General features: G+C 38.6%; 1 protein-coding gene across 3 annotated transcripts; it reads right to left on the reverse strand.

The window, feature by feature from the left end:
- Positions 1–7012: 7012 nt before the first annotated feature.
- On the reverse strand, positions 7013–23795 carry slc67a1 (solute carrier family 67 member 1). 3 transcript variants are annotated; one of them, XM_085350056.1, is made up of 12 exons: positions 23413–23794; positions 19971–20068; positions 19711–19856; positions 19428–19560; positions 19091–19203; positions 18227–18337; positions 16642–16742; positions 15885–15986; positions 14497–14617; positions 14166–14238; positions 9460–9545; positions 7013–8699 (listed from the first exon to the last, which is right to left on the reverse strand). In XM_085350056.1, the coding sequence occupies exons 1-12, from the start codon at positions 23566–23568 to the stop codon at positions 8677–8679; spliced, it is 1263 nt and encodes a 420-aa protein (XP_085206182.1). In that variant the 5' UTR covers positions 23569–23794; the 3' UTR covers positions 7013–8676. The 3 variants fall into 3 exon arrangements, with proteins under 3 accessions (XP_085206182.1, XP_085206171.1, XP_085206178.1); XM_085350045.1 differs by lacking the exon at positions 7013–8699 and having other exon boundaries at positions 9284–9545; positions 23413–23795; XM_085350052.1 differs by lacking the exons at positions 7013–8699; positions 9460–9545 and having other exon boundaries at positions 12891–14238; positions 23413–23793.
- Between the last annotated feature and the right edge of the window lie 367 nt (positions 23796–24162).

A 24162-nucleotide genomic window follows, 5' to 3' on the forward strand; every position in this document is an offset into this window, starting at 1 on the left:
TGTGGCTGGTTCAGTGTCAGGAGTGTGGGCATGGGGTGATGGGACTGGGACAGCTAAGCCTGAGCAAGAAGTTTGCTCTGTTTGGCCTGGCAGCTGATACGTGATTTAGTATCCATATATACACAAACGGTCCGCCTCTGTATTGTTTAAAGCAGGGGTCTCAAACTTGCAGCCCAGGGACAACTTGCAGCCCAAGTCACCCCTACTTGTATGTTGACGTGAAGAAATATAATGCAATTTGGCCCTTGAAGTTACTTTTTTGTTAGGGAGGATTTGTTTGTTGTTGAGTGCAATGTTAAAATAAGTTCTTTAAATATGTGTACACTTATGTCTGCATTTTTATTTGGTTAAATATGAACAAAACTATAGCAGAGGTTATATTCAAATGAAGACCACAACAGTCTTTAAAACCCTGCAAGCAGGAACAACCAAATCTGATACTACGAGTCATGGTGCCAGTTATTTATCACACACCTGTTGAGCAAGCAGACTGTGACCCTGAAATGATTCTATTCCCTCCTAATCCACATACAGTATGTCTTACACACTTACAAACAAATGAGAAAGAACAATACAGTATCCACATCTGAACCAAAGTGTAAAACAGTGAAATGTGGATTATTAAATATTAGGTCTCTCTCCTCCAAGCCTCTGTTAGTACATGACTTAATAATTGATCAACAAATCGATTTACTCTGCCTTACAGAAGCCTGGTTGCAGCAGGATGATTATGCTAGTTTAAATGAATCAACACCCCCGAGTCATTCTAACTACCAGAAATCTGGAAGCACAAGCCGAGGGGGCGCTGTGGCAGCAATTTTTCACACCAGCCTATTAATTAATGAAAGACCAAGACAGACTTTTAATTCATTTGAAAGCCTGATGCTTAACATTGTTCACCCCAGCTGTGAAACTCAGAAACCAGTCTTACTTGTTATCATCTATCGTGTTGCACCTTAATTTGTTTTCATATAATTGCGTGGAATGAGTCTTAAGTTGAATTTTTTAATAGGCAAAAAATACTTAAATAAGTAAATGTTAATTTTTTTTCTTTTTTTCGCTGATCCAAAAATTGATCCGATCCATGAATTAAAACCATGATCTGAATCGAACCAAGAGATTTTTGATCCGTTGCACCACTAATAACCAGTCTCTAGCCACATGGGTAAAATGCGATTATTTGAAAGGGTGATGTCACTGTATTTAAGTATGGTGGGGGGAACATGGTGGCTTCCACAAACCGGCGCCTGCTCCTAAATGTTTTTAATGGATTAATTACAAGTTTATGAGAATGTTTATGAGATAGATTTATGAATCTATCCTTTTCTTCTGTTAAATAATCTAAAAAAAATTACTGACAGTACCTTTAATATTGTGCTGATATCACTCCAGTTTGTCACAATTGCTATTTATTCACTAAATGGAGAAAGACATCCTGTAAATACAACAAATATTTTTTTAGTCAACCTAACACAGTTTTGGGTTTGGATTATTGTTTAAATGGCATTTTAAGCCATTTGTCATATCACACTAGGGAACAAAATACACAGTGCTGTATAGTATACTGTATATGTACAGAGGCCCATATGGGTATTTATGAAAGGGAGGCACAGACAGTTTTTTATTTGAAAGACCTTTCGGATCCCGGTTAAATAGATACTAAAATTGCAAAGTAACAACACTGGAGGCTGAAATTATACCACATATATTTGTTTTATGGACAGCTGTGGAACATGCTCTGCATATTACCCTGCAAAATATTTGTCTCATTTAAACTAGAGATCGACCGATCCGATATTACGTATCGGTATCGGTCCGATACTGACCTAAATTACTGGATCGGATATCGGAGAAAAATAAAAAAATGTAATCTGATCCATTAAATATCACGAAAGCACCTCACAAAACTTGCAACACGCCGTAACTCGCCTCAGAACGTTAGCACGTCGGAGCAGTATGCATCACGTGATAGAGCGGCTGTGGCATGCGGGACCTGTCGGTGGTCTGGATAGCTGTGGAGCTTCGCTAGCAACCCGGCATTTCATCTCCGACAAAGTTATCCCCGAGAGAAGTAAAGCAAGTGTGTAAGTCCATCTCTGAATGTTTGTAAAGCATTCCTGCGTTAAGCTTAACAACCGATATATGGAGCAACTGCCTCTTCTTGTTGCTACTTCAATCAGTCCGTCGCGAGTCCGTCTCTCTTGTTTGTTTTTGGCCCACTTTGCACCAGAAAGAGGAAACCAGCGGATAAACAACAGCAGCACGTTTAAGCTTGATAAGCTGTTGTTAGAATTTATTTAATATTACTTTCTACACCAGGATCTTTTTCTACGTAGCTGACGCTGGTAACTGTGCAAGGGCGGATATAGCAAAGTTTAGTCAGGGAGGCCGATAGGGCATTAACAGGGAAAAGGGGAGCAGAAAGACATACTTTTCTTTCTTATTCTCATTTAAAATGTCTAGCTTTTAATAAATAATTATCTGACACCCAAAGTTTTAATTTGATGCAAAATGAATAGAAGTCAATTACTGTATATAGTAACTATTAAGTCTAATATATATGATCAGTATGATCAGTATTGCTGAACTATGAAATATTTTTTTTTGCATACCGTTATAACAGAATAGCTTTAGTGTAGTTGTTGTTTTAAACTTGAGTATGAACTTATACAAAATGCAGCAAGATATTTTAAAAAAACAGTTTTGTTGAAACACACTATATCGGATTCATATCGGTATCGGCAGATATCCAAATTTATGATATCGGTATCGGACATAAAAAAGTGGTATCGTGCCATCTCTAATTTAAACCAACTGCAATCCTCTTCCAACTGTAACAGCCCCAACCTCAAGGATAATTATAAAGTTATAGTGAAGTTTCAGGCAGTGTGAAGATTTATTTATTTTTTTTGTCTCTTGTACGCCTTGAATGTGAACAGTTTTAAGTTAAATAAAAACAACAAAACACACACATAAAACACAACTACCCACAGCCATTCACTGCTAAGGGTTTGTAGATCTCCTAAACAAACCCTGAGCTGTATCAAGAGGCTCAGCCGAGGTCCAATCTGACATTTATCTCTCGGGCCATTCTGCTGATGGCTGCACGACATCGCTTTAGGAAGCAGCTGTTTACTGTCAGAGATCTAGGTCAGGACAGAGACGCAGAGCTGGACACTGCTAGCAGACTATATGGCCTCTCGTGCATCTGTAATGGCCTCTAAAGGATACAGGAGGGGGGTGGACGTGGTCACATCAGAGGAGCGGCAGATATTGGAGTACATGATAAAGTAAAAACATTCAGTCAAAGGCCAATAAACAATGAAAACTTAAAATCATCCAGTTCTAACAAAGCGCATTATAAAAGTAAAGAAAAAAGCTTACAACCAGTCAGAAAAGGGCAAAATCTACTGTACGTGCTTTCAGTCAAGTCCTCAGCTGATGCCATTTTTCCATTCAATAAGAAATTGAAAGAAATAATTTTATGATGGCACAATATTATCCTTCCAAATGATAATTAAACCTACTCAGAACACCAGAGCTAATTGCTGTTAAAAGGTATATAAATTTAATTTATTATTTCCAATTATAAGATTAAACTTTTATTGTATTTACAGTGTTGTTAGTGAAGTATTTGATATCTTGGGCACTGAAATTCCTGTTACAGTTAAATTGAGAATCAGCTTAAGAAGATTTGAATAATCCTTGTCTTTTTTTCTTTTTTTTTTCTTTTTTTTTTTTGCCTGTCACGTTTGGCTCTTTTGCCATCAGAATTATTGTCTAAAGGCAAAGAAAGATGCCCAACGGATTTACTTTACCAAATTGACCATCCCAGCCTTGCCGTAATGGTCCATTTGATTCACCTTTTATTGTTTATTTTATTTTCACTTGCTGAATACGGGACAGACTTGACTGGGGAAAGAAGGGGAGAAAGAAAGAGGGAAAGAGAAACAGCTGAGAAGAGGGACGGGGGAGAAGGGCAAAAAACAAAAACCAACAGAATGGGCAGAAGAAAAAAAAAAGAAAAAAATGCATATATCGATCACCTGGATCACCTGTTGAGAAAGAAAAAAAGAGAACAAGCAGAAGAGAACAAGAGTAATAGAATAAACAACATCACAATGATATATGGGAATATGACAGTATTCCCATATAAGGATTGAATAATCCTTGTCAATGTCATCTATGATCAAAGAGTAGGATTACAAGTTCCAGGTATTTACTTATTTACTATGAAGTACTGCGTGAGATATTATAGCATCTCACTCACAAATTGACCTGAATACTTATAGATATGTATGCAAAAATTATTTTTTTTTAAAAACTAGAGATGGCACGATACCACTTTTTTATGTCCGATACCGATATCATAAATTTGGATATCTGCCGATACTGATACGAATAGTGTGTTTTTTAATCAATAAAACTGTTTTTTTATTATCTTGCTGCCTTTTGTATAAGTTCATACTCAAGTTTAAATAAACAACAACACTAAAGCTATTCTGTTATACCTGTATGTAAAAAATACACTGCACCCAAAATATTTCATAGTTCAGCAATACTGATCAAACTAATAACCTTAAACCTACTCCATCCTTCCTATTCTGGTATTTTAAAGAGTACTTAGCAGAAATATTAAGCAACCTAACTAATAGGGTTGCAAACTCCCAGCAAAAAAAATAGGGAACCACCCTCCACCTCATGATGCTTAATCGATGTAATCAACTTTAATTTGATGCAGTGTGGGGGAAAAAATGCACAGAAATAAATTATTTTTCAAGAATAATTAAATAGATTCAACGTCTTTCTTCAACAGAATTGCAGACTGCACAGATGGTATCTTCCCAAAGGAAAAAGTACTAGCTTACTAGGGTTTATTAGACTTAATAGTCACTATATACAGTAATGGACTTCTATTCATTTTACATCAGATTAAAACTTTGGGTATAAGATTCAGATAATTATTTATTTAAAAATGAGAATAAGAAAGAAAAGTATGTCTTTGTGCCCCCTTTTTCCATGTTAATGCCCTATCGGCAGTGTTGGGAAGGTTACTTTTAAAATGTATTCCATTACAGATTACAGAATACATGCCCCAAAATGTATTCTGTAACGTATTCCGTTACGTTACTCAATGAGAGTAATGTATTCTGAATACTTTGGATTACTTAATATATTATCATGCTTTTTACAACTACGTGAATGTACTATTGCTGTGATTTATTACTGTTACTGAAGGTCCGCGGCTCCGAACTGGACCTCTGACTAATACGGCGGATTCTGTGTCGGGCTCGTAGCCGAAAAATAGCTTTACTTTGTTGTGTCGGTCAACTTTGCTTGCGAGAGACAAAGAGAGGCGTTGAAAGGCTGCTCCAATGGAACTTATTGTTTCGGAGGAAAATACGAACACAGTGTACAGTCAAGTCTTAATAGCTTACTTACAACTGGGCTCGTCAGGCACTCTTCTTGGCTGCAGTGGTTATTATTATATTTACATGCTTCCAGCTCCCATTTTTGCTCGATGACAGCTCATACTTTTCCACTCGCCTTTTTCTCCCTTCTCGCGCTCACAGACACATAACGGGTATGGCACTCCATTCTCCCTGCAGCACGGACTACACTGCCCATGATGCTACATTCTTGAGCTATACCTGTAGCATTCTGCCTATTAGCTTAGCACAACAACAAAAAGGCGCTCTCTCACCCAGGAAACACGCAGAGAGAGAGCGTCACCCTGTAACCATGGCAACCGCAACGCTGCCACCTGTAACAACAGAACGTAGCTGTCAAACAAAACCCAAACAGTCCTGACCCGCGACAATATGAAACCGGAAAGTACTGCCGTGTAATCCATTTATTTCAACAAAGTAACTGTATTCTAAATACCACCTTTTTAAACAGTAACTGTAACGGAATACAGTTACTCATATTTTGTATTTTAAATACGTAACGGCGGTACATGTATTCCGTTACTCCCCAACACTGCCTATCGGCCCCCCTGGCTAAACTTTGCTATATCCGCCCCTGCACAGTTACCAACCGTCAGCTACGTAGAAAAGGATCCTGGTGTAGAAAGAAATATTAAATAAATTCTAACAACAGCTTATCAAGGTTAAACATGCTGCTGTTGTTTAGCCGCTGGTTTCCTCTTTCTGGTGCAAAGTGGGCCAAAAACAAACAAGAGAGACGGACTCGCGACAGAAAAGCTGATCAGCTGATCATTAATCAGTTTCATGATTGAAGTAGCAGCAGGAGAGGGAGCGAGAGAGACAGTCAGAGGCAGTCGCTCCATATATCGGTTGTTAAGCTTAATGCTTTACAAACATTCAGAGATGAACTTACACACTTGCTTTACTTCTCTCTGGGATAACTTCCTCGGAGATTAAATGCTGGTTTGGTAGCAAGGCTACAAATACACACAGCCCACGTGATGCATACTGTTGCGACGTGCTACGGTTATGAGCCGAGTTATGCCGTGTCACAAGTTTTGTGAGGTGCTTTTTTGATATTTAATGGATCGGATTACATTTTTTATTTCTCTCCAATATCCGATCCAGCAATTTACGTCAGTATCGGACCAACACGTAATATCGGATCGGTCCATCTCTAAAAAAAACCTAAAACTTGCATCTTCAAAACACATGAGTAATTATTTATGCTCCTATCAGCAGTGTTTTTTTCCAATAATTTTAAAAACAAAATGTTGAAAGTGATTCAATAAATAATCTGTCATTTTCCATTAAAGTCATTTTTAATGTCAGATTATGTACATCTACTTTTCTCTGTCTACATTTCATTTCTGCATTAGCAGCAGTAAAACAAACTGTTTATACATTTGTTGGCAGATGGCTATCAGTCAAAGACCTAATTTACTTCAACCACTGCTTCTGCTGCTGTGGATTAAGGCAGATGACTTTAGATGAGATTAGGACCCCCGTGGAAATGCAGAGGAAACAAGAAGCTTACAGCAAATGAGGCAACTTAACTGACCATTGCAATATTTTGTGAAGTTAACAATACAATGCCACTACTTTGTTTTACAAAATGAAAGCGAGTTGTACTTTCTAAAAGGCATGTCAGAGAGAGAAAAAATGTGCGCAAATTATCACAAAATCAGGAGACAGATGCAGACTTTTCAATTTCAGAAAATTCAAAACTGTGGCATTTATACAATGAGTCATACCGGGGGGTACATTTTTGTGTCACCTGGTTATCATGCCCTTTTTTGACTGTACAAAAATGTTAGGGTGATAGTTTATGTTCTGTTAATGTGGTTTACTTTTTTTTGATCTGGAAAGTTGAGTTCAGGTATGTATTGTTTCCAGATGCTCATGAAGAAAAAACAGAATTATTTACAGTTTTATGCTGTTAAAGAACAAACGAGCTATTCATATTATCATTTGAATCACATTATTTTTGTGTTTGCAGTTGGCATGAATTCACAGTACAGTAAGTGTTTACTGTACGTCTGGTGTTAACAATGGATCCAATGGGGCTCTTATACCCGCCCACTGCCCATTAACCCTTCCCCAACCCTCAGGCTCATCTACTGACTGCTGACACAGCCATTACTCACCAGTTTAAAGCAGCTCTTTGGCTGCGTAGCTCAGCAGGCTTGGTGAGATTTTGGGGACGAGGGTGCTGCATGATCGTTTGGGAGGAGGTGGCTCACTGCAAAGGGTCAAGCTGATGGGTAGCTGAGATTACCACTGACACACCATCTGTCACCCAAATGTTGTGATAATCAGAGTGAGGAAATCAGTACCCTGACTAAATATCATAGACATGTAAGCTCTTTTAACCTAGAGTAAAGGCCAATTTTCACAGTGCCTTGCTGATGCGCAGAAGGAACATGGCTGATAACTGATTCTCAGAATTGTTAGAACTTTATCCTATCCTGAATTTTGAAATGGACCCATCCAGCTACAGTAAATCCCAGATAAATCCAGCAATAACTTCAATTGTTTCTGCTGTATTAAGAACTCAAAATACCCACACAACATGTCATTACATCATACAGGATAGTCTAAACAATATGACCAATAATGGTCAGATTTATCTCTGGAGAACACAGATGCTGCTCTGTATGAGTCATCCAAACAACATCCAAACAAAGCTTATGGCTGGAAATTCAAACAGACGCACATGTTTCCCGCTTTTAACTCCTGCACCATATTGTTATCTAATCGGCTCTGTTGTAATTAAAATTCAATCAACATCCTGTCTTTTAGACATATTACCTTCAAACATTCAAATCTCCAACTCTTAATCCTAAAGACAACAAAGACTTTTCATGCAGCCACATGTGTCATAAAGAAGCCTTTTGTGTTATGCCATATTAGCTTCTATGTAACCAATATGGTCTTCCACAAGCAGAGGATGGGAGATCCTGGCTGATGTAGCAAGAGGCGACAATCCTCTGAGGTCAGTGCAGTGGGCATTTATTGTTCTGTTGTTGAATGTGATGCTTCCGAGAGGCGTCAGTGGAGGATTAGCGATCGCTGGCACATGTCAGGGAGTGAGAGTGTGGACCAGAGCGTGCAGGACAGGCCAGGCGTCATGGGGCTCTGAGCCTCCTGACACAAGGCTGAGCATGCTCTTCACTGAGGAGGGGGCAGCTTGTCTTCAAATGTGTGAAACAACACACACCCTGGACTTTTTCCACTTCTCACAATCTCATGTAAGCAACTGAAATGACTCTGAAAATAGAGCAAATGATAGCTGCTTCAGTGCACATTTGATATTTACTCCAGAGAAAACAGAACAGAATGAAACACAAAAGGGAATAAACTAAATAGTACTTAATCAAGGAACTGAGAATGCTGGGAGATAAAGGACAAATATAAATAATACAACCAATGATTAAAAGAAGCAAAACCCAAACAGTCCAAAGCCCATGGCACCATGAAGGTCCAGGATGTACCCTGCTTCTCACCCTGTGGCAGCTGGGATAGGACCACATCACCACTACCCTGAACTGGATAAGTAGGGACAAAATAGATAGATGGATGGTAACTAATAGTATTCGTCCATTTTTATTCAACTTCACTGATTCTGTAGTTTAAGTCTACCTGCTACACAATGATCTCATAATCTGCTGAAACCCTTTAGAAATTGCATTATTGCCATTTCATGCATTATATGTATATATCACATGTCTGTCTGAAAACAAAAATTAAATATAAATAAATATTTTAATTTTAACTTCATAGGCCTGACACAATTAGAAAAAAAAACTCCTTTCTTCATCTTGGAATTGCACAGCCAGTGTCCTCAGCCGTTTACAACAAAGTCAAGCCGCTGCCGTGTAATCAGAACGGGAACTCGAGCTGTCCCTCACCAGGTCGCTGTGGCCCCACTCATTATCTTATCACCTATTGTAACCCACTGTAATTCCCCTGCTCATGATTGATGATGTCGCTGTCTGATTACACCAAGACAAAAAACCCCTAAGATCACCTTTCACTCCAGTGGCCAACTCCAAGAGTTCCATGAGGTCTGCTGGAAGGATGATGGACCAGGAGCTGTGCAGCCATGTTGAGCTTCTGTCAATGACACATCAGGTTTTTATAAACTCTGAACAAGAATCAGCACTCTGCTGTAAAACAGTTCATGACATTCTTTTACCGACGTAATTAAAGACTATTACCTAATGGACAAAAGTCGCACTGACTTGGGGTGAAAGTAATTACATTTTGGTTAGACTGTCTCATGTTTGATTGATATGGATGGTAATTTTCTAGATGTACCTCACAAGACACTGATCAGTGTGCTTCTGATAAGGAGCACCGTGTGGTGCTGCACAGAATGAAGTAAGAAAGCCTCGGTATAAAACATTTAGACTGAAGGCTTCTCTGCTACAGATCATGTCCCTGGCCTGCCTCGAACAAATCAGATAGGTAACCTGTGCTCTTTTTAAAAGAGACAGTGAGCCTCATCTCTCCATGCGGCAGGTGGAGACAGATGCCTCATTATCTATACCACAGGGGACAAAACAAGCCTGGGACCTGACGGCCCCCCCCCACTGGCATTTAGTTTCCAGTGCGCTGACACAAGGAAACCCTGGACCATCGCCGGGCAGCGCTCATCTCTGACCTCAGTGAGTGTAGGTCGCTCGCAGAGTCACATTAAACTTTCAGAGGACCCAAAGGTCCCCATCAGGAGTGTTAACAGCAGCATTGTCCCAGGTCCCCCTGACTCAAATGGCCAAGTGTAACAAGGCACCCCCTCCAGTGGTCAGGACTGCATCACCCCCCCCCCCGGCCTGGGTCCGTAGATACAGTGACACCCTTCAGCTCCATCTGCAGCTCCTTTGACTCACATAAAGCGGCAGAGACAGGAGATTCAAGAGCATGCTATGTTACTTATAACATGTATGTAACTTTGTAATTTTAACATGTTGTCGCCTCTTGGCCAGGACTCCCTTGAAAAAGAGGTTTTTAATCTCAATGGGACTTTTCCTGGTAAAATAAAGGTTAATAATAATAATGCTCCTTGTGTTTTACGAGCTGCACTGACACTCTACACCTATGGAAGACATTTGATGGCTTGGACTCCAGCGAGTAATGAGTGAGGGCAGGTGTGGGATCAGCCTGAAAAGATAGAATTCACACTGAGGCAGCTGATCACATTAAAGGTGAGGTTCACCTGAGCAGGGTGCCAACTAAAACTTAATAAACACATCCTTCCTATCTTCTCGCTTTGGCTTTTGGGGGTTTTACTTTAATCATCATTTAAAAGGTGTTTTCTAAACACCCTTGTAAGTAAATGCAGTTTTAATCTAGATTTTTTATTTTTTTATACTTTTATGCTTAGCTTCAAAACGTCTCTTAAAATATAATTTATAAAAATTCTTTCCTGCTATTTCTTTTTTTTTTTGGGGGGGGGGAACGAAAATAAATCACCTCACTGACATCTGCCAACTTTTTTGTTTGACTCTTTGTTTTCAATCCAGGATTGCCGATCATATTATTTTAAAAACAACAACGACAACATTCAAAATGAGCTTATTTTGTAGAAACAATGAAAACATCTGCTCCAGATTTTATGACATCACTCCAACATGCAGCAGCTTGACAGCCAGAGGAAGCAGACTACTGTCCACACTGTGATGAAGGTTTTATTTATCCCTCTCAGAGTATGGAAATTTTTTATGTGAGCTATTTTTTTGATACAAATACTTTTTTTTTAAATTCACTTTTTATTTAACTCCAGACTTATTCACTCATCCAAATCATTCCAGACTGATCTGAGCTGCACAGAATAGCCAACTCTGGCAAAGGCAGTCCTCACAAATGTCACTCAATCCACAGATGCACGTATTCGGTTTTCTTTGCTCTTTCTTCATGAAATGTTGAATAAAAGAAATGTATTTGGAACATGTCTGCAACACTATGCAAAAATTATTTTTGCATGCCCTTTACATGAATGTTTGATTAAAGTTAATGATTTTAATAATAAAAGATAGACAATACCATTATGAAAACACCAATTCAGAAACTTCCTGATTAAATTTGATTAAAAAATTTTTACAAATCCCCATTGAAGTATATTTCTTCTCCATAATATGCATATTTCCTCTACCATCACGCAGCTTATATAAACAACATGAAGGAAGAGAAAAAAAAATCTCTTCCTTCATGTAGTTATTATGAACTGTGTGAAGGACGAAGCCTGGACTGATTTTGATTTTAAGATGATATTTCAACATTTTTTTTTTTTTACCAGATTTCTGATTTCGTTTTAAAGTTCAGGCCAAAGTAGATTTGTTCTTCGTGTTTCTTTAAGCATGGACAAAGAATTCACTTTAATTCAGTATATTAATATAACGCCACACTAACAGCTGTCTCAAGGTTCTTTATATTGCAGAGTAAAGATCTTACATTGTTAGACAGAAACCCTCCAAATCAGAGCAAGCTCTTGGCAGCAGTGGGACAGAAAAACTCCCTTTCAACAGGAAGAAACCTCCAGCAAAACCACGCTCAAGGAGGGTGTGATGGGTTGGAAGGATTTGGTTTTTCCTTTGGAATATCCAGGAACTCATATCGGCCTGTGTCATATTATTGAATTATCCTCAAGAAAGGCTGTTCTGACCTTCTGTTGAGTGTTTTTATCACCAGGTGCAGAGATTTGGCTATGGCCAGTTTTTATTTTTATACATTTGTGGTTTGTTTACTCTCTGAATTAAGTTCTCTCAGCATTTGCTTAAATGATTTCTTAAATTTTCTTTTATCTTAAGTCGAAACGTCAGGACAAGGAAGCCTATAAGAATACATGTAGTAAAAACGACATTTCTACCGGTACGCCGTGTGGAAGACCTCTCTGCTGCTAGCTCAGTGATGCGAGCTCTGAACATTTCTACAATTGCTTCATCTACAGCAGCCTGTCATTGAGCCAAGCTGTTATAGGCATTTCGACTTCTTTTTAAACACCTTCTTGCTAATTTCTTTGATCTTCATTAAGGCAGAGGACAGCTTTCAAGCACTTTCAGCCCCTCCATCAACTGCTTCATCAGACACTCTGTGTGGGTAGTCCATTCCTGCTAGCTCCAGTACTTGATACCATGAACAGGCTGACATATGCTGGAAATTTAATCTTAATCTTTAATCCTAATCTTTATTGTGACTCTGTTTACTATAATTACACCTGAGTCACCTGGTGTATAAACAAGAATCCCTATTCACACTGCGCTGTGTGATCTAGAGAGAGCAAGATACACACACAATCATGTATTTTGTGTTCATCTGGACTGCTTAGTTTGTATAAGGAGAAACTCTACTGGTGACACTGATGTCACTTACACAGCACACAGCTGGATGCTAAAAATGCTAAACCAAAACTGATCTGTGTTTCTAAACTGTATAAGAAATATACAAGAAATAAATAAAGAGTTAATGAATGCTTTAGGCCTGAAATATTCAATAATTTTAAATACAGCAGGTAAAATTAGTTTTGAACACGTCACCAGTTTTCTAAGTAGATGTATTTCTAAATGTGCTATCGAGATGAACTTCTCACCAGATGTCGGTAACATCCCATCCAATCCACACATGCAAAGAAATCAAACCTATATTTAATATTTTCAATACTTTTGAAAAGTATTGAAAATATATTTTTCAAAAGTTAAAGTGAACAAAGGTAAGCAAAATCAGAGGACACTAGTTAAGCTCTGTAAATGTATTTTAGTTACTTAATTACAGTTGGTGGTTACTGGATATTGGGGGCACTTAAGACTTTTTGTGGGTTGCCAAAATACCCAGAAACGCTCCAGCGACTTTATATACATCACATGTTTAACATGAGGTGAAACAGAACAAAAAAGGTTTGGTAACCACTGGTTTAATCTTTAACATGTTGTATTTTATCAGTTCACTTTTTTTCACCACATCATTCTAAACCTAAATATGAACAAGTAAATCAAAGTATTTTACTTACAGTGGTGAGTTGAAGCCTGGCTGGGTGATACTAAGGGTGTACCAGGACAGCACTGGCATCAAAGTCTCTGAACTATTCTGGCAATTATTATTATTAAATTTGCTTTTTTTTCCCCCTCACACATTTATTTATATGAAAGTTTACAGCCATTAAAAAGCATGGTTAAGATTGGTCCTTTTCAGTGCAAAGGCAAGTCTACAGTGCATTCCTGACTTTAAATTTATATAGAAAAAACAAAAGCATTTCCAAAAGTTTAATGCAAAACAATAACTTAAGAAAATTAACTTTTATTCTAAATTGTAGTAGCAATGGAGTTGGCCCTGTTTTCAATCATAATCAAACTGATTAAACTCTGATGTTTATGTGAACAACGAGCCAATAAAACCATCAGCCAGTAAAATAGAGGATTTGGTGCCATCTAGTGATCTGACACTGAATCAACAGAAACTTGAACAGCACAAAATCTGGAATAATGGGATATGATCTAATTATGGCAGTTACTAAAAAAAGGGAAATATGTGTGTATATGATGCTTGTTTTTAAAATCAACAGCTGATTTCCATCTCCTCTCCTTTTTTGAGTTTTTGAACAAGTGAGACAAAAAGACTGAGAGGTGTCACTTTCGCTGCTCGGCTGTCTTGTTGAGTCGTCGCTGTAGCAGGTAGACAAACACAGCAATATTCACGAAAAACTGGATTAAACCTATAGAGGAAATGCCGTAGTTCACATACAGGAAGCCCCCTATAGTAGGTCCAACTGTGCGAAGCAGAGATTGAACAGATGCGCACAGTCCCAGCATTGTGCCTGCAAATGAGAACAAGATTAAAACTGGCAATAATTCTTTACACTATTTCACAATAGGTTCACCTGTAGTTTTCTAAACCATTTTATTTGATATTATTACATTTTATCTTGGAATGCTGGAGTGTCTTTGCTTCTTTAAGTTTAAAGCAGCTTTATTCAAATGCAGTCACACATCAAGTGATCTAAAATAAAGCTTTTTAAAAGTAGAGCCTGTCAAACACCATCTGGTTGTAATAAAGTAAAGCGGGATGGTCTCACCTGTGTCAGAGGACGGTACACTCTTGGTGAGCATGCTGTCTGTGATGGCATTAAACACACTGAGAGAAAACATCATCGGGAGGATGTTAAAGCAGAACTGCCACACATTCTGTATATATGCCTGTACAGAGAAATATCAGAAATAAACAGTTTTCAGCAAGGGGTTCAATGGCACATTATATTCATTGCTAGGTAATTATGTTTAATAGGGGTTGCTGTCACAACGAGTCCAAAGAAATGCCTGCAGCAGAACTCTAATGGGCTGTGCTATTGATTAAGTTTTTGCTCTGGATTTCTATGAGGATTTTTTTTTTTACCCATATTGTTCATATTGTTTCCTGCCCTCCTTTTAACTGTTTCTTTTTATTCTGTCTTATACTATTGCTCTGACCAACTTTGAAGGACTTTGGTCAACTTTGATGTATTATTATGTGCTATAGAAATAAATTTTGATTTGATTTGATGACACTCCCCAATTCAGCTGTGAATCCAAATATCTGTCTTAAGGGGCTTTGGCAGTGTGGCAAAGGGGTTAACTGATAGTGAGGCCTGTTAGGGGCAGCACCATGTACGAAACATGTAAATGTGGCTGTTAGCATATTGATGTATCAATTCAAAGCTCTGCTATGAATTGATACAGTTTTACGCCCCAGTCACAACTGGTGGTTACCAACCACTTGGCAACCACCAGTTGTTGGGGAAAATTGAGTATTTCTCAACTAGTTGTGAGTGGTTCACAGTCCATTGGAAGTCCCAGCCATGCAGGCCTAAAGCAGTCACCAAGCACTTGATATCCTCTGGTCACCGAACGCTCTCCATTTAATGTTTGCGACGGACATTTTCACCTTTCACTTTTTCAAGTTAATTAGTTGACATTCCTTCCATGCAAACTATGAGTGGCCGCAGTACTCTAGCAGCAACCAAACCAATCACAAAGAGGTTTCGGCTGCAGCAACCTGTTTGTGACGGATTTCACCCGGTGCCAACCAGCAATCTCAAGCTGTTGAACAAGCTCTTGGGCTCTTATCTGAGCTGCTAAACACCAAGAAACATGAACACATTCATAATAATAAAACAAACAAAAAATACCCTAACAAATTCACACTTGTACTTTTTTGAATACTTGTTCACCTGTATACAAGCACAATATCACAGAAGTTCAATACCAAGCAATAGTAAAAGTTGTAGTAAGATTTACTATTAAAAAAAAACCTCATGGTAAAAAAAAAGGGGGGTTAAAACTTTTCATTTTATTTGCATCAAACAATGGAAACATTTTTTTTTTCATCAAGCTAAGACAAGAGTTTTGCTTCTTAAAAAGAAAAGCTATGGAGTACTTGAGTGAATACTTTCTCTCTAAGGGGTGTGTGCTTATGTTTTGTGCATACCTGAGCCAGTCCCACAAAAGAGGACACTCCAATGGATAGAAGCAGCAATGAATTGTCAGAGTATCTTGCCGTAAGCCGACCGATCACTCCTCCTTGAATAACCTGAACAAACATCTGGGTTTTACTCATTTCATCTTGCAGTCTGGTATAAGCTTAAGCTCAACCCCCCAACATATCACATACAGTCCATTTGAAAAGTTTTCAGATCCTTTAGAGTTTTCTACAAAAAAAATAAAAAGTGAATCTTTTAGTCAGTGACCACTGGCTTCTTGGTAATCTCTCTGACAAAGACCAGACTACTTAGCTTAGCTATATTGGAATATCTTGGACGACTGTTGGTGGTTCCAAAAGTTCCCCATCTGACAATAAGAGGCTATCACAGGTTGGGTTTTTTTAGTCTGACAACTGCAAGACCTTAAACAGATCTGTAAGTAACTTTCCTAATTCATGAATTCAACTAATCACAGGTCTAATGAAGTTATTGAAGCATATTGGGGACTGTTGTTTCATGTAGGAACCATCAGAGCTCAACCCCAAGTGCGAGCAAGGATACGTCTGCAAACACTGTGTTTTATTCTTTCAGTTGTTAAAGAAAAAAGAAAAACAAACAAAATACTCCAAAAACCTGTTCCTTAATTTGTCATTTAGTCTAAATTCAACAAGTGAATCATAAGTGAATTTTGGTCTGTAATATAACAAAACGTAGAAAACTTGAAAAGGCTAAAATGCACCAATTCATTTTGGATTTCAGTCTTACCATTTGGACGATGCCAAAATAGGCCATCAGGTAGCCATTCTGCTCAGGTTGCAGCTTAAAGAACTCCAGTGCAATGATAGAAAACATCACTTGAAAAATGCCTTCGAGCACAAAACAATTTTGTTAGATTTACATATGATTTATGATGACACCATCAAAGTTGGCTTTGTGTCTCTTTGTGGCAATTTAATTTTCTGTTTGCAAAATGTTTTCAGGGCTGCTTAAATGGCCTGTAAATGGCCTGTATTTATATAGCGCTTTTACTAGTCCCTAAGGACCCCAAAGCGCTTTACATATCCAGTCATCCACCCATTCACGCACACATTCACACACTGGTGATGGCAAGCTACATTGTAGCCACAGCCGCCCTGGGGCACACTGACAGAGGCGAGGCTGCCGGACACTGGCGCCACCGGGCCCTCTGACCACCACCAGTAGGCAACGGGTGAAGTGTCTTGCCCAAGGACACAACGACCGAGACTGTCCGAGCCGGGGCTCGAACCGGCAACCTTCCGATTACAAGGCGAACTCCCAACTCTTGAGCCACGATCGCTTAACTTCAGTGCTGGCCTAATATGCTGATTTACAATGTTACAGTTGTATTCAAAGGAGCTTGCAAAGAAAAGCGTCTGGACTTCTTTAAGTTGCTTGAAGACGTTTCACCTTTCATCCGAGAAGCTACACCTTGGCTCAAGATACGCCTTGGCTCAGGCGATTAGAGGATCATCAGGGGGTCCTTTTGTCCCTCTGTGGGGGGATACTCCCACTAGGTTTAAATCTGGGACTCCCCACCATTTGACGCTTCTCGGATGAGAGGTGAAACGTCTTCAAGCAACTTAAAGAAGTCCAGACGCTTTTCTTTGCAAGCTCCTTAGATTACGATGACCTGGATGACTGAGAACCTTCACAGACATGTTACAGTTGTATTTATCTTGAAGTTATTCTTGGTGCCATTTGTCTAAAGCCTGCTCCTGTAAGGCCAACTTCCCTTTACACAAACTTGCTTCCAATTGGCTGCTCCTTGCAATTCCAGAAGGTCCAGTTGGGGCTTCTGTGTACTCTGCCTTGTTCTCAAATTATCGTGTTCACAAGGTTTTCACAAAACTTCAGGATTCAAACTCATCAGAACCTTTTAGTAGAAACACCTATGGTATCAATTTGAAACTCCTATGTTGCCTTTTTCTCGAGTTATCGCATTCACAAATCTGGGGGTCCATGCTGCCCACCTGCCTGCCCAGCAGGGTGATGACGAACCCCCATCGAGCCTTTTATAGCTGAGCCATCACAAGAGTATGAAGCCTGAACATTTGGCTCACAGATGTTTGACCAGAATTATTTAAAATTTTGTCCTGGTTTAACATGAGCATCCACAAATTTAGCTACATATTCATACCCATTTTAATACACATAAATGTAAATGAGCCCAATCAGAACATATCACCATAGGTAACCTCCAAAAACAAAATGGCAAAAAAGAAAAACATTTAAAGAGTGTGTAACTTAAACACAGTGATATTAGGAAGAGACACAACATTTGTATATTGCAAAGGCTTAAACCAAAACATCTTCACACTTCAAGTCTCACCTGATGGCAAACCTGCGACTATCTTGATAATGAAAGTCTGCATCACTGTTGGAAACTTCATCAGCCTCGTAATCTCACTCAGATTGAATACTGACTTTCTTCTGTTGTCATCTGAAGTAAAATCAAAGTGCAAGAGGTACAATTACCATCTCATTATGTGTTATGTGTTTCTACCAATAAGTCAAGGTAGGATAACATGTATGTAGAGAAGTCCCAGGGAAATTTCAGTGCTGCTCTCGGATGAAAGGTGAAATGTCTTCTAGCAACTTAAAGAAGTCCAGACAGTTTTCTTTGCAAACTCCTTTGACTACGATGACCTGGATGACTGAGAACCTTTACAGACATTCCATACCATGGCTTTGGATTATTTGCAACCAAAAGGTGACTCTCTCCAAACATCTCTAAAAATATAGATGTATTACCTTTTTTCTTTTTAAAATACATCTATATGGAAAAGAATGGCACACTGCAATTTTAAGCACATTTGAGTATGTAATTATGGAAGATGATACAGTAACACAACATCAGAGACTCAGTGGTATTCTGATAATAATCTACCTGGATTATTACATGGAATTTTAAAGACTGGCATCAACGGTTTGCTATGAGATGATCCCAAATGTGAAAGAAAGAAAAAAAAAAAGTAAGAGCAGAGTCATGGTTTTTTAAAGAAAAAAATAACAAAAACTATGTTTGAGTGCAGCTGAGAGTGACAAAATCCAGTTGAGTAATTTTTATGTGTGCAATGAAGACAGCTAGATTCAAATTACCAGCTCATCCCTGTTGTTGTGATCATGAAGCCAAGGCCACTTTGTACCTAGACAGCTGAGACCATTAGGTTGAAAAGAAGTAGGTATGTCTTACCTGTAGTGTTGCCTCTGGTTGTTTCAGCTTTTGTATTTTTGGGGATGAACTTTAAAACCAACAGCAAGCTGAAGGCACTCCCTGCAGTACCAAAACATGCAGTAAACTTCTCCCTGAGAAATACAAAGTAAAGGTGCTGTATGGGGGACACTTTTGGTAAACACACACAATGACTGAATTCCATGTTTCATAAAAGCGCAATATTCCAACCTAAGCCAAAATGTCTTCCTAAACCAGAGATGTTTTTTATTTCCTTTGGCTCTGTCAAAGAGTCAATGGTTGCTCAGGTTGGTTTCACACCAGTGCTGCTGTTAATGATACACACTGTGACACTAACCCATAGAGTTTGCTCAGCTGTCCGCCTAATGTGGAGCCAACTATCATACCGATGCCAAAACACAGACCAAGCTTGGATAAGGCGTCGGCCCGTTTCTCAGGTTTTGTAAGGTCTGTAACAACCATTTGTGATGCTGCAGACACAGGTGGGACAAAGAAGAAAATCAAGTGAAACTTGATTCAGGATAAATAAAATTAACATTTAGAATAAATCTGAATAAATGTAAAAATAGTTCAGCCACATTGTTAGCAAAGGATAAAAAAACGGTAGGTTTGATGCTCACCAGGGAGGACATGCATAAAGACTGTGGGGATTTTATGGATGAACAACATGGCTGGAGTGTCTGCTGTGGCCAGCAGCAGAAAGAAGACAACAGTTGAAGCACATGCCAGGGACAAAGCTGTCCGTGCCCCAAATAGATCTGCAAACCTGCCAAAAAAAAAAAAAACAGACCCTACAGTCACATTTTTCTACACTGTGTTCCGACTGTTGGCAAACAGTAAAGAGCAATGTCCAAGCAAAAAATAGCGAACAGAAACTCACCTTCCAAACATTGGGCCCCCGAGCAGCTGAATAACTCCAACTGTAGTTTGCAAATAACCAAACCACAACGTGTCGAAGCCGAGCTTCTTTGCCAAATACTATAGAGAGCAACATAAGTAAGTGACCGTTATTTTTTTGTGACAAGTGGTCACAAAACCGAGTAAAATAAATAAGGAAATTAAACACCATAAAAACAATACAAAAACAATTTAAGATCAAAACGAAAATAAAAATCATTAAAAGTATCAAAGAAAAGCCTGATTAAACTAAAAAAAGATTCTTAACTGGTTTTAGAAAGAGTCCACAGAGTCAGCTAAAGTTAATTGTTGCGAGAGACTGCTCTAAATCTCTGCCCTTTTGTATGTGGAATGACCATTAGATTCTGAGCCTGTCATCAAAGCCTACAAGCAGAGGTGTGCTTGGTAGAAGATAAGGCAAACAGTCCGGAGCCTGGCCATTAAGTGCTCTGTATGTGAAAACAAATTGTAGAATCTACTGAGAGCCAGTTTAAAGAATATAAAATGGTAGTGATTTGAGCTCGGCTGCTGAATGTGTTAATAGTCTTATTACAGTTCCCTTGCTTTATTGCTTTCGAAAGACATTAATGAGAATTTACCCAAGCCAGAAAACAAGGCATTACAGTAATCTAAGTGCAATGATGCAAATGCATGACTAATTTTCTCCAGATCCACCAAAGAGACCATATGTTGCAATTCAGAAATGTTACATAAATTAGAAAAAAAACAGGAAAAAGACTCTCCTGGTAAGATAGACTTTACTGCCAAAACCCAGAGAAGAATCAAATATTACACCAAGACTTTAAACACTGGATTTAACTGCTGAACAAAATGAACTAAGACCAGTTTAAGACGAGGTCATTGTTAGAGAACCAATCACTAAACAGTGGACTATCCAGCTGTTGGACCTTAAAAGACATGTACAACTGAATGTCATTAGCATAGAAGTGATAATGAGTGTCAGAAAATAACTTGTGTCTTGACAGACACAATAAAAGTACATCCTTGTTTATGCCAGTCAAGAGTTCGCATTCAAGGCCTTCCTTTTTTTTTTTTATTGATTCATAAACTTTAGAAGAACTGTGAACTAATACCCAGCCAACATACCAAGGCCAACATTGGGTAGATGTGGATGAACTGTGGGGGTGTGTGGGCAGGGCAAACCCACAGTCATCCCACCCAAGACCCAAGTGGGTGTGCTCACACAGGAACCACAGCAGTTTTGCCCTTTAGGGCCCCTGTATGGGTTTTCTAAGGGTAAGTTCACTTTCTGTATTGATGTTGTGGGGCAAATTTGCTACTGCTAGAAATGTGCTTAAGTCGGACAGCAGGGCCAAACCCCTAAGATCAGCGGGACCTTCATTTCTTTTCTATAGAACCATGAGCCAAAACACATCGCACTTCTGCAATGATAGTTTGGAAAAAAAATAATTTAAAAAGCAGAGAACTCCAAAAGCACCCAACCTAAACCCTACTGAAGCTGTTTTCACACATTAACTTAAGTTTTTTGAAAAATTTTGTCAGAAGCGTTTGTAGCACACAACATCACTACTGTACATATATCAGTTTGGGCGAGAGGACTGGGAGTGTGCAGGACACAAGACGAACACTTGTGCCAATTTACCCTAATGAGAAAACAATATGATAGGGAGTATCTAATTTAATCTTGGCATTGTCACATGCACCTTTATCAGATTAAGAGAAAGGTTCAGAACTGCATTTGAGCAAATTGCTTCAGATAGTTTGGGATGAGCATGTCCTTGGAGTGAGGGTAAAGTACCCAAGACATGCTCAGCATATGTAGGAATTATTTCAAGACGGCTCAAGGTAACCTCATGAACACCCACAGCCATTATCACAGAAGTGGCTCCTTTGTCTAAACATTGTGCAAATATTTTTCACTTTGAAACACATTGGCTGGTTTGCTTGCCTAGTTCTGTGTAGGTTATCTCACAATTTAAATGGACTGTTTTGCTGAACAATGCAGAAACACTGTCACTGTGGCACTCACCTGGCCCGAGGTAGAGCTGCTACCAGTTCAAACTCTAACTTCTTTTTATAGGATATCTTTAGCAGCAGAGTCATGTCATGTAAAATGGAAAGTGGTGACAGAAAAAGAGCTAAATGCCAGGTGAATCAATTTGATTTAAATGGGTTGCATTGTGTTGCAGGTGAACATTGGCCTTATTTGAGGAAGGTGGTGCTGCTGGTGTTAGAGTTGGTGGAGGTATTTGGTGGCAGCAATGAGTGTCCTGCTATGCCTTTTTGTTTTATCATATCTCAGCTTTGAGTTCAAAGTTGGGAAGATTTTACGTCACAGAATGAGAAGTTTTAGAGTCACTTATGTTTACTGCACTATGACTAGACTATGACTAAATGATGTGTTAGCTTATATTTTTAGATTATTATGAAATTTAAATTTCTGCCAGTTTCCTGCTGCTTCTTTTCCAAAATCCTTAATTTACATTTTAAAACATGATTATTTCCATTATGCCACATACATGTAGTTCTATTTAATCTATCACATTTAAAAGCTTATAGTTAAAAGGCGTTTTGATGCTTCCAATCATGTAATTTTGACTCCTGTTTCATGTGTGATAAGTGTGCCAAAAACTACAAATTTGTGCCCCTGGAAAGACAATAAAACATTAACTCATGTACAAGTGGCCTTTCTATGTGGAGCTTGCATGTTCTCCCTGTGTTTTCTTTCTAGCTTCCTTCAACAGTCCAAAGAAATGCATGGGGTTCGGTTAACTGGTGATTCTAAATTTGCCACAGCTGTGAATGTGAGTGACCCAAATTAGAATAACTGGAAGAAAATACATGGGTAGTATTCGATAATGCATTTCTATACTGCAGATTTGTTTTGTGTATCCAAATCTGTTGGCTAACTTTATGTTTTCGATCACTGCAGTGGAACTAAATTTTCAATATCTGTTCTTAAGTATGAAATTTAGTAAAGATCCTAAGATTTAGCAATACAATACAACACTTTGCTACGTGTACATACTGGCATAGTTCTCATCCATACAAAGTATAAATATTGCCTATGTTCCTGAACAGCCACATATCTGCTGCTTTAACAAAGTGAATTTCACAAGTCTGGGACTAATAAATGTCATCTTATCCTATCTTATCTTGTCACAGTGATTAAGCACATTTCAAAGCAGGATGCTTCACTGTGTGTCACTGATATTCAGTGATATGAATACCCCTTCTCCAGTGTTTACTATAAGTGTATGTAATAGCTACTGTTAGTGTTTCATATAAGACCAGTGGTCATTCTTGCACTCTTAATTAAAACGAGATTTTCAGCCATAGCATTATCAACGTCAGTAAATCCAGCCTCAATCATAACTGTGCGCACTAAAGGGAATATAGGGACATTTCAGCTTCTTCTTCTTCTTCCCGTGTCATATACTCACAGGGGTTACTGAGAACTGTAAAAACATCCATGTGATATCCAAAGCGGCGATGAGATACACAGCGTAAATTGTTGTCATCCTCTGTGAATCGTCTGCGACATTTGAGGAAACAGAAGCTTTGTCCGTTTCCTCGTTTCTTTCACCTCTTCGACTCATTTTTGTTCCTTGCTGACAACAGCTGTAAAAAAAACCTTAATGTGTACTCTCTTCAACAAAAGTAAACTGGCAGACAAAAACGTCATTTGATCTAGCGACCTCTTGCACAAATTGTTAGCCAACCGGTACTCTGGTTGTACTTTGGAACATAAAGGCGTTACCAAGTTTGACGTTAGTCGGTTATGAAGATAGTTTCCGGTCTTTACACTGTTTGGTCATCGGTACAGGCTGACCTATCGCTGTCTTTATCTACGTATCAGCCAGAGCAGCTGCTAAAAAAAAACAGCAATGGGCACGTAAACTTCTATGAAAGAAAATCCTCAGGAAGTGATGCTTTCAGGAACTCCTTCTAGGCTCGTACATTAAAGCATTTTCGAGATCTGTCATTTTCCCTGTCTCGTTTCGAGCATAACATTGATGTTGTTTTTTTAATATGATACAAAACAACATATCACATGTCAAAACTGTAAGATCTTTTTTTTTGAAAAATATATATTTGGGTTAATTTGTTTCTCGCTTTTTATAGCATTAGAGTTATTCAACAGTTAAGAGCCTCGTTTTTGTGTTTTATCATTTTATACTGTGCCAGTGTTT

This window comes from Diplotaxodon limnothrissa, linkage group LG1, assembly GCF_057381915.1.
Source record: "Diplotaxodon limnothrissa isolate DT_005_m linkage group LG1, D_limnothrissa_male_GT1.1, whole genome shotgun sequence".
Lineage (NCBI taxonomy): Eukaryota > Metazoa > Chordata > Actinopteri > Cichliformes > Cichlidae > Diplotaxodon > Diplotaxodon limnothrissa.